The sequence below is a fragment of the Dipodomys merriami genome, unplaced genomic scaffold (genome assembly GCF_024711535.1).
Source record: "Dipodomys merriami isolate MVZ:Mamm:240054 unplaced genomic scaffold, mDipMer1.0.p SCAF_143, whole genome shotgun sequence".
In the NCBI taxonomy this organism is placed as follows: domain Eukaryota; kingdom Metazoa; phylum Chordata; class Mammalia; order Rodentia; family Heteromyidae; genus Dipodomys; species Dipodomys merriami.
This window is the reverse complement of record NW_027202749.1, coordinates 573961-584903: the sequence shown is the minus strand read 5'-3', so window position 1 is coordinate 584903 and position 10943 is coordinate 573961. Positions and strand designations below refer to the sequence as shown.

General features: G+C 65.0%; 1 protein-coding gene across 7 annotated transcripts in view; it reads left to right on the top strand.

Moving 5' to 3' along the window:
- Positions 1-266: 266 nt before the first annotated feature.
- Positions 267-10943, top strand: part of Ctbp1 (C-terminal binding protein 1) — a 28809-nt gene continuing 18132 nt past the window's right edge. Inside the window, exons 1-2 of one of the 7 annotated variants that reach the window (XM_070021656.1) lie at positions 267-441; positions 8489-8679. In XM_070021656.1, coding sequence (XP_069877757.1) covers positions 8673-8679 — 7 coding nt within the window. In that variant the 5' untranslated portion in view covers positions 267-441; positions 8489-8672. Of the gene's footprint in view, positions 442-874; positions 1170-8488; positions 8680-10943 lie in introns of those variants that run through there. The other 6 variants (XM_070021657.1, XM_070021654.1, XM_070021653.1 and 3 more) reach the window with 6 other exon arrangements.

The window sequence follows — 10943 nt, the reverse complement described above, 5'->3', positions numbered from 1 at the left end:
GGGGGGGGCGGCGTGCGGGCTCCGTTCCCACCGCCTGGCTGCTCTCCGGTTCTCGCCGCTAACGGACGCCGGGCCTCCGTCCCGGGCCGCCATCGGGCGGGGGCGGGCGGGCGGGCGGGGCGGGCGGGCGGCGGGGCCTGGGAGCCGCCCGCGTGCGCCCGCAGCGCCGCTGCGCCGGCAAACACGAGACCAACCCAGGCCCCGCCCGCGCGCGCGCCCGCGTCCCCGCCCGCTCGTCGGTCGGAGCGCGGCTGGCGGCGCGGCGGCGGCTCGGCACGGCGGTGCCCGGGCACAGGCGGGCGGGCGGAGCGGCGGACGGCGCCGAGGCCGCCCCAGGTGCGGGGCTCGCGGCGGCGGAGCGCGCTGGACTCGTCGGGGCCGGCGGCCGCCCGCGCCTTTCAATGGGCAGCTCGCACTTGCTCAACAAGGGCCTGCCTCTCGGTAAGGCCGCGCGCGCGCATTTCCGGCCGCGGGCGGGGGCGGGGGCGGGGCGGCCGGGCGCGCGCGGCGCCGGCTTTGTATGCGAGTGCGCGTGCGCGCGGGGAGCGCGCGCCGGGGGGCGGAGCGGCCGCGGGGCAGTGCGCAAGCGCAGGGGTGTTCCCCCCTCGCCCCCCGCCGCCCGCTCAGGTGACAAAGGGGCCCGCGGGGCCTGGCCCGGCCGGCCGCGGCCTCTCTGGACCCCGCGGCCGGCCGCGTCCCCGCCGGGCCGGGCTGCCGGCCTCAGGCCCCGCGCGGGCCGGCCGCTGTCAGGGCCCCGCGGCCTCGGCCGCTCGTGTTTATCCTCGTGCGTCCGCAGGCTGGTGACGCCAGGGGCGGCCCCGGGGAGGAGCAGCGCCCGCCCCGCCGCGCCCCCCCCCCCCCCGGGCCGCCCGGTCCTCCACCGGCGAGCGCGGCGGAGGCGGGGCCCTGGCGGAACCCCGGGCGCGGCGCGGCCTCCCCCGCCCCCCCACTGGCCCGCACCTGCCGCGAGGCCTGGGGCGCGGAGCGGCGCGCGTCGGGGGCGCAGCTCCCTCCCGGCCGTGAGCAGCCCGGGCCCTCGGGCGCCGTGCCCGGCTGTGCCCGGCCCGAGGAGCCGCCTCGCCCTCCGGGCGGGAAGGAGGGCCCGCAACGCGAGGTGAGCTCCGGGGAGGACGTTCCCGGGGCCGGGGAGGACGTCCCGGGGCTGTAAGGTGAGCGGGGAGGCGAGCTCCGGGGAGGCGAGCTCCGGGGAGGCGAGCTCCGGGGGGAGGTGAGCCCCGGGGGGAGGTGAGCTCCGGGGAGGCGAGCTCCGGGGAGGTGAGCTCGGGGGGAGGTGAGCTCGGGGGGAGGTGAGCTCCGGGGAGGTGAGCTCCGGGGGGAGGTGAGCTCCGGGGAGGTGAGCTCCGGGGGAGGTGAGCCAGGAGGTGAGCTCCGGGGGGAGGTGAGCCCCGGGGGGAGGTGAGCTCCGGGGGGAGGTGAGCTCCGGGGGGAGGTGAGCCAGGAGGTGAGCTCCGGGGGGAGGTGAGCCCCGGGGGGAGGTGAGCTCCGGGGGGAGGTGAGCTCCGGGGGGAGGTGAGCTCCGGGGGGAGGTGAGCTCCGGGGGGAGGTGAGCTCCGGGGAGGTGAGCTCCGGGGGTAGGTGAGCTCCGGGGAGGTGAGCTCCGGGGGGAGGTGAGCTCCGGGGAGGTGAGCTCCGGGGGGAGGTGAGCTCCGGGGAGGTGAGCTCCGGGGAGGTGAGCTCCGGGGGGAGGTGAGCCCCGGGGGGAGGTGAGCTCCGGGGGGAGGTGAGCTCCGGGGGGAGGTGAGCTCCGGGGAGGTGAGCTCCGGGGGGAGGTGAGCTCCGGGGAGGTGAGCTCCGGGGAGGTGAGCTCCGGGGGGAGGTGAGCTCCGGGGAGGACGGCCCGGGCCGCGCCGCTCTTCTGAGCCGGGGCGGGGCCGCCTGGCTCCTTCCTTCCGGCTCCTCCATCCCCCACCGGTTGGGGGAGGCCCACGGCCTCCTGGTGCCCCATGGCCATGGCTCACCTCGCGTGGAGCACCGAGGTGGGTGCCTGGCGGCCTCACCCCGCTGTGGCCGTAGACCGGGCACCTGCAGCCCCCGTGTGCAGCCTAAGCGCCCTGCCCAGCGGGCAGTGTGCGGCCCACGGCCATGGGCATCGCCCTGACCCCGCGAGGTCGTGCCGCGGCCTCCTTCCGCTGCCCTTGGTCTGAAGCTCGAGTCCCTCGGTGCTCAGCTTTGCTGGAGGTGGTGGTGGCCGTCTCTTCAGGGAAGTCCAGGAAGCCCAGGCAGGGCCTGCCTCCCCCTCCCTGCCAGCAGCCCTCTGCTACTTCCCACTTGCTCCTTGAGTGTCCTTTGGCCAGTGCCCTGCGCGAGGGACCTGGTCTGAAGGCTTTGGGTGCAGGGATGCGGAGCACCTGGCCCGGAGCTCTGCAGCAGAGTCCTGCTCCAGTGACCCGTCCCTGCAGCTTCTCCCTGTGACGCGCGGGGCGCAGGTCTGCCAGTGGGCATGGCTGTACACTCCTGTCACTGCACCTGCCGGCCTGTGCCTGGGCTGAGTCAGCCTGCATGGCCGGGAGGGCTGTTGCGAAAGAACAGAAACAAACAGAAGAGGCCTGTGTGGCCTGTGGCGGCACTTGCGGGGATTTGGACTTCTTACCCTGCTAGTGGTGAGGGGAGAGCTCAGCCCAGGGGTGTTGGGTAGGGTGGCCTGGCTTCACGACCAGGGTGGCTGGATGTCGGGTGCTGAGCCAGGAAAGACAGCATGGGCTGAATTGCTGTTTCTGTCCAGCCCGTCCTCCCCCAGTCTCCTTGGATGGCCCTAGGTATGGGCAGTGGCATTTGTGGGCGGGAGCGTGTCCAGCCCCTATGGTGAGAACCGTGTGGGAACGTGTCCAGCCCCTATGGTGAGAGCCGTGTGGGAGCGTGTCCAGCTGGTGAGAGCCGTGTGGGAGCGTGTCCAGCTCCCGTGTGAGAGCCATGTGGGAGCGTGTCCAGCTCCCATGGCGAGAGCCGTGTGGGAACATGTCTAGCTGGTGAGAGCCGTGTGGGAGCATGTCCAGTTCCCGTGGTGAGAGCCGTGTGGGAGTGTGTCCAGTTCCCGTGGTGAGAGCCATGTGGGAGTGTGTCCAGCTGGTGAGAGCCATGTGGGAGCGTGTCCAGCTGGTGAGAGCCGTGTGGGAGCATGTCCAGTTCCCATGGCGAGAGCCGTGTGGGACCGTGTCCAGTTCCCATGGTGAGAGCCGTGTGGGAGTGTGTCCAGCTGGTGAGAGCCATGTGGGAGCGTGTCCAGCTGGTGAGAGCCGTGTGGGAGCGTGTCCAGTTCCCATGGTGAGAGCCGTGTGGGAGTGTGTCCAGCTGGTGAGAGCCATGTGGGAACATGTCCAGCTGGTGAGAGCCGTGTGGGAGCGTGTCCAGCTCCCATGGTGAGAGCCGTGTGGGAGCGTGTCCAGCTGGTAAGAGCCGTGTGGGAGCGTGTCCAGCTGGTGAGAGCCGTGTGGGAGCGTGTCCAGCTGGTGAGAGCCGTGTGGGAGCGTGTCCAGCTGGTGAGAGCCGTGTGGGAGCGTGTCCAGCTGGTGAGAGCCGTGTGGGAGCGTGTCCAGCTCCCGAGTCCCTGTGCTCCTGCAGCTGCTGTTGGAGGCTCACCCCTTGGGGGCCGACCTATCGGGTGCTGCTCATGTCACTTGCCACCTTGTAGAGCCGAGGCCTTGTGCTGTGGTGTGGTGTCTGGGGAGCAAGCACTTGTTTCTTTTGTGCAAAACTTGTGGAGAAACCACTGGCCAAGCTAGGCATCAAACCCAGGCGTTACCAGCTGCTTCTGGGGTGCTGCATGTCCCCCGGCCAGCCTCACACCTGTGCCTTTGGCCGCTCTCCAGGGTGAGGTGGGAGGCAGGCCTCTGAGGCTCCTGGCCTGGGGTGCGCGGGGACCGCGGCTGGCTTGGCTGGCTTGGCTGGCTGGGGGCTGGAGGCCCTGGAGCTCAGCCCTGCCTCTGAGACTCCTGGCCTGGGGTGCGCGGGGACCGCGGCTGGCTTGGCTGGCTTGGCTGGCTGGGGGCTGGAGGCCCTGGAGCTCAGCCCTGCCTCTGAGACTCCTGGCCTGGGGTGCGCGGGAACCGCGGCTGGCTTGGCTGGCTTGGCTGGCTGGGGGCTGGAGGCCCTGGGACTCCAACTCGGGCTCTCTCTGCACCTCCTGGGCACTGCTGCCTCCCCAGGGGGGCCAGGTGGCCTGCTGGGTGCTCTGGTGCCACCACCAGCAGTGCCGTGCCATCTGGAGGCAGGGTCTTCAGAGTCGGTCTCTGGAAAGCTGTGGCCAGCTTCCCTCGGCCCTGCAGGGTGCCCCTGGCAGACGGGGCAGAGGCCAGAGGGCAGCCCCCTTCCGCTGTGGTGTCAGCAGCCACCCTTCTCTGGAAGGAGCAAGCACCTGCCGCTTTGGGGTGGACAGCACGTGCATCCTGGGATGTGTGCATGAGCCCCGCCCGCACTGGGCAGGTGGAGGCCTCCCACCTCCGGGGCAGGAGATCTGCTGGCCGGGCGCTCCGTCGGCCCAGCCGCCTGCCGTGTGGCCTGTCCAGATGGCGGTGGAGGGCTCTTGGTCCTGGGCTCTCTGGTGTCTCCCAGCGCGGTGATCCACAGTGTGGGCTGTGCCATCTGGAAGACCCTGGGCTGAGCGTCTCCAAAACCTAGGTAGCTACCATCCCTTGTCTTGCCATTTTCTTAAACAATAAGATTTTAATTTTGGAACAGCTCTGGATTTAACAAACGACTGTACAGATGGTTCTGAGAATTTCTGAACACCGCCCTGCCTCCACGTGAGCGTGTGTCACGCACGGCTGGTGGCCTGCCAAGATCTCCTCCAAGTCTCCGCAGTGTTTTGATGTCTTGGGTGTCCCTGCCATTCTGTGCATTCCTGCCCCCATGTGGCCTCTGTGCCTTGTGTAGCCTCTGGCTGCTCTGTTCTCCGTCACACACCTCCGGCTTCTGCTGGGCCCCAGCTTGGTCCCTGCAGCTCAGCGGTGCTATCTGTTGCCCACGTGTACAGCACAGGGCTCAGCTGCACCTACACATGTGCCTGTGGGGCCTTTCCCTGCAGCCATCCTGCCTGGGGTTCCAGGTGCTGGTGCCGGCCAGCTCCAACTCGGGTGGTAGAGGAAGGCCCATGAGGATGGGCACGTGACTCCCCGTACACACATACGGGGATTCTACACACAGGCAAACAGCTGCCTCTGCACACTTGAGTCCCCACCTGCAGAGCCCCCTGTGCACACAATCAGTAATCCCAGGTGCACTCAGAACACAAGGGTGCGCATGCTCAGAGTCCCCCCTGTGCACACTGAGAGTCCCTGTGTGCATACTCAGAATCCCTTGTGCACACTCAAGAGTCCCCTCTGCACACTGAGCATCCTCATGTGCACACTCCTCCCCCGTGCACACAGAACCCCATGTGCACATGGAGCCCCCATGTGTACACGCTGAGTCCCCCTGTGTACACTGAGAGTCCCCGTGTGCATGCTCAGAACCCCATGTGCACACTCAGAGCCCCCATGCAGTCCCCCATGTGCACACTCAGAGACCCCATGCACACTGAGTCCCCATGTGCACACACTCAGAGCCCCCATGCACACTGAGTCTCCCATGTGCACACTCAGAGCCCCCCATGTGCAAACTGTCTCCCATGTGCACTCAGAGCCTCCCATGCACAGAGTCCCTCGTGCACACTCATCCCCCCATGCACACGGAGCCCCCCATGTGCACACTCAGCCCCCCATGCACATTGAGTCCCCCATGTGCACACTCAGAGCCTCCCATGCACACTGAGTCCCCCATGTGCACACTCAGAGCCTCCCATGCACACTGAGTCCCCCATGTGCACACTCAGAGCCTCCCATGCACACTGAGTCCCCCATGTGCACACTCAGAGCCCCCGTGCACACTGAGTCCCCCATGTGCACACTCAGAGCCTCCCATGCACACTGAGCCCCCCATATGTACACACTCAGAGCCCCCATGCACACGGAGCCCCCATGTGCACACTCAGGCTCCTCCCCCCGTGCACACTGAGCCCCCCATATGTACACACTCAGAGCCCCCATGCACACGGAGCCCCCCATGTGCACACTCAGGCTCCCCCCCCCCCGTGGTTGAACCACAGCCCAGGTGCTGCGTGCCCCCTAGTGGCTGTGGAGATGACATCCTGTGCGTGTCTAGGCCAGTGCCGATCGTGGGGGCCTCTGGGACCCTGTGGGTGCTGGAGCCTGTCTGGAGGGTGGACTGAATGGTTACCTGCTTGGTGGCACTTCAGTTCTGTCTTGGGTATTTCCGTGTGAGGCCAGGTAGGCCTGGGTTTGGGGCAGCTGTTAAGGGAGGCAGGTGGGTGGGCAATGGCCAGGGCTGCCATGGGCCTGTGCTTGGCCAGCGTCCTCTCAGGACTTCTGTCTGGCTTTTTCCCGACAGGCTTGTCCCTCAGAGTCTCTTGGTCTCCCTGCTTTATGGAGAGCCCACTCTGGCCACTGAAGCTGCGTCTTGCCACCCACTGCTGCTGGGATGTGTCCTCAGCCCTGCTGCCTGGTGGAGAGTGCCCATGGCTCTGGCAGGCCTCAGTGACCACATGAAGGGAGGGTAGACTTCGTCTGTGCCCACAGCATCGAGGAATTGCCTCTTCGGTGTCAGGTCCAGGGCATCATCCAAACCTGTCTGTGGAGAGTCCTGCCAGGGCCTCTGTGTACATCAAGCCCCCTCCCCGGGCCCCTTTCCTGCAGCATAGACACATGTCTGCCTTTAAGTTGTTTCTGGAGAGGTCAGTGATAGGCAGGGAGAGCCAAGGCTGCGTCCTGGGCCCCTGGGGTCCCAGCTCTGCTCTGTCTTCTGCTCTCAAGAACACCACACAGCCGATGGTTGGGTTTCCTCTCATCGAGGTATGGGCCAACCAGACCTGTCAGAGGTCTACTGGAGAGCGGGCGTGGCCTGAGAAGACCTGGCTAGGACACCTTTGTTCCCCATCTTCTCCAGGTCTGGGGCTGGCACCGGCTCTCCTTCCTCTTCCTCATGCCTGCCCAGCCTGGTCCCTGGTCAGCCACCTTGCTGCCACTCTGGACCCCCCCCCCCCCCGCCCCTCACCTGCTGTCATACATTGGATGCAGTAGAATTCACTCGCTGGTGAAGTGTGTCTTGGTCCTGCTTCTGCCGGTGCATACTGCTAGGGCTGCAAGGTTTGTGTGGCTGTGCACCTGTGCCTTCTGGGCTCTGCTGGAGGCGTGCCCCGAGGGTGAGGCTGTGCCCAATCTGACTGAGCTGAGGATGCTGTCCCCATCTGCCTGCTCACCCTGTTGGCTGAACAAACCAGGTGTCTGCCCTGACATTGGGGGAAGGATCAGGGCATGTGGAAGCTGCTCATCCCCTGGCAGAGGTCCAGGTTGCTGCAGGTCTGCTGTCTGAGCAGTGCAAGTGGCATTTCCAGCTTTGCCTCCCTCCTTGTGGCAGCTGATACCGACAAGTGTTAGCCAATATGGACTGGCCCTGATTAGCCTTGGACGTTGATGAATGTGTAAGTTCCGACAAGTGTTGAGCTGAGGGGTGAGAGGTGGTCCAGCACCCTGGCCCATGCTTCCGGGCTCTTCTCCTCCTGCTTGCCGGCTGCCCTCTGAGGAAAGCGGGGCTGGGCCCTGTGCTGGTGCCCGCCTGGGTGGGGGTACTCTTGCCGCCGTGTCCGCAGCGAGCCCTGTGTGTGGCCTCCTGAGCTGGCTGGTGTTCTGGGAGCAGTGGAGGCTTGTGCTTGAAACAGGAAGAGGCTGAGGGACGGTCTTCCGGAAGGAGGTGACCCCACGCAGTGTATGCTGCATGTGTTCTTCTACTGAGTCACCAGAGGCCAGACAGGTGCTTCTGTTTCCCTGTGTGGTTACAGGGTACAGAGGCCAGGCTCCACCCCAGCCGTCCCGACATCCTGCCCAGCATGGTGCTGGCCCCTGTGCCAACGGCAGGGCCTGGGCAGCTTGGCGCTGGGTGCTAAGGCTGGACGTCTCTGGGCAGCCCAGCCTGCCGGTTAGCAGGCCCTGCCCAGATCACCCCTTCCCCTGGTGGCCTTGCTGGAAGACCTCTTCCCAGCCTCACAGGCCAGCAGTTGTCAACATGTGATAGAAAGTTCCAGAACCAACATGAAGCTCTCTTTCTGCAGTTGTTTTCTGGTCCTACACCCAATACAGTTGTGCACTGTGCATTCCTCTCACCATTCACGAACACATCTGTGTCCTGGAGCCCACAGGCTCCTGCCCCTCCCTGGGAGAGGCATGAACACACCACCTACTCATCTATACACACAGTACTTGGCTAGGCCAGAGGCGGCCACGGCCGCAGGGCAGCTCCAGGTGTGAGTGGTTGGCCTGGGGCAGTGCAGTGTGGGAGAGCCCACTGCCTCTGGGGCTGCAGCAGGCTGCGGGCTTGTGCTGCAGGTGGGTGTGCTGGAGGCGGCACCGGTCAGGGCTGAGGATGCGCACGAGCAACCCCGCGTTGGAGCTGACCCTTGTCTCTTGTGTTTGATTTTTAGTCAGACTTTGAACCTGATGCAGGCCTCAGTGGCTGCGTGAAGTGGAGCCTGGGCGCTTTGGTTGGAGACAGTAAGACGTGGGATGAGGCTCCGTGACAGGACGCAGTTCTGCCTGGGGACCCCGAAGACCAAACGCTCTGGACAGGCGAACTCATGGTCGTGGAGACCCAGCCCCAATTAAGCAATGTCAGGTTGGTAGGGGCTCCTGAAATACAGTGTACAAAGCTGCTCTGCAGATGCACAGAGGCCGCGTGCTCATGGCTGCGCTGTTCAGAGCGTGCTCAAACTGCGCTGTCCCGTCTGCAGATGCACAGAGGTAGCCCGCAATCACTGGGCTGTCCCGAGCAGGCATTGTTGTTCAGGTCCACCACAGCTGTCCATAGTTCATCTGAGTAGAAGTGAGCTGCTCCTGTTGGCCTTTTCAGCCTTTGTGTTTGGACACCATTTCTATCCAGAAGTGTTCCAAGAGGCCCGGGTATGGGGCCTTAGGCCAGGTCTTCTCCCATGGTAGCCAGAGGGGTCCTGGGGCCTTGTGTAGGCCCTCTGGATTCCTGAAATCTCAGCCAACCAGTCCTTGCTTGTGCCGGCAGGGGTTTGTTGTCACCTAGGTCCTGGCCAGGGAAATGCTGTAAGCCTAGCCCAGGTCGCAGTACTCCTCCTGAAACTGACCTACGCATTGGCTAGGACTTTTGTCACAGCCTTGGCCCCTCCACTGAGAAAGGGCTGTCATCTGTGGGTGGCCCTGATGCTGGGCCAGCTCTGTTCAGTTACCAAGAAGCATCACCACGAGGCCACCGTGTGGGCAAGGCCCGGGCTCTCAGCTCCCTTGTGGCTGGGACCTGGCCCAGCCAGCAAGCACCTGGGGGCCCTGAGGTGGAAGAGGGATTTTGGGGTAAGGCAGCTGGGCAGCCCCTTGGATGAGTTCAGACTCCTGTGATGACTTGCGTGGCCTTAGGAGCTTTTCTGGGCAAAGGCCATCACTGTCTGTGTTCTTACAGGTACTAAAGCTGGGCTGGCAAGGTGGCTCAGTGGTAGAGTGCTTGCTTAGCATGAAGCCCTGGGTTCGACTCCTCAGTATCACATAGAAAAAGCCAGAAGTGGTACTGTGGATCAAGTTGTATAGTGCTAGCTGTGAGCAAAAAGAAGCTCAGGGACAGTGCCAGGCCCTGAGTTCAAGCCCCAGGACTGCCCCCCCCCCCAACAAAAAGGTGACCAATTCTAAAAGTAGCATTCCTAAAACAATAATAAATCCCTTACTCAGTACTAAGCACTGTCCTGTGGCTAAAGGCAGTGACTGTCCCCTTGCTGCCACCTGGTGGTGACAGACGGTGTGTGTTGGTACCATGGCAGGACCACCCGGGGGGGCGGGGAGGCACTGCACAGCCTACCCGTGGCCCGGCCAGGTCTCGGACCTCTGCTGTGTGAAGGTCAGTGGGCAGTGTGGCATGTCCTCTCCTGGGGAGGGCTGGGCCTGTAGGCCTGGAAGAGGCCTGTGTATGGTGGCGCCCCAACCTGCAGCTGGAACCCAGTTAGTTGGGGTGGCCAGTGAGACCCGCCCGGCTCTGGGGTGGCCAGTGAGATCCCGCCTAGCTTTGGGGCGGTCAGTGGAGACTTGCTTAGCTCTGGGGCGGTCAGTGAGACCTGCCCAGCTCTGAGGTGGTCAGTGGAGACCCGCCCGGCTCTGGGGTGGTCAGTGAGACCTGCCCAGCTCTGAGGTAGTCGGTGGAGATCTATCTGCTTAGCTTTGGAGTGGTCAGTGGAGACCTGTCCAGCTCTGGGGTGGCCAGTGAGACCCGCCCGGCTCTGGGGTGGCCAATGAGACCTGCCTAGGTTTGGGGTGGTCAGTGGAGACTTGCTTAGCTCTGGGGCGGTCAGTGAGACCTGCCCAGCTCTGGGGTGGTCAGCAGAGACCTGCCTAGGTTTGGGGTGGCCAGTGAGACCCGCCCAGCGCTGAAGTGGTTGGTGGAGACCTGCCCAGCTCTGGGGTGGTCAGTGGAGATCTATCTGCCCAGCTCTGGGGTGGTCAGTGGAGACCTGCCTAGCTTTGGAGTGGTCAGTGGAGACCTGTCCAGCTCTGGGGTGGTCAGTGGAGACCTGCCTAGCTTTGGGGTGGTCAGTGGAGACCTGCCTAGCTTTGGGGTGGTCAGTGGAGACCTGTCCAGCTCTGGGGTGGTCAGTGGAGACCTGCCTAGCTCTGGGGTGGTCAGTGGAGACCTGCCTAGCTTTGGGGTGGTCAGTGGAGACCTGCCCAGCTCTGGGATGGTCAGTGGAGACCCGTCTGGGTGGTTAGTGAGACCCGCCCGGCTCTGGGGTGGCCAGTGAGACCTGCTAAGTTCTCGGGTGGTCAGCAAGACCCCTGCCACAACTCAGCAGGTGTCTAGTTCCAGGCCCAGGAGCTCACTCCATGAGCATCCTGTGGTCCTGCTGTGCATCGCATGGTGTTCTGTGGGAGTCA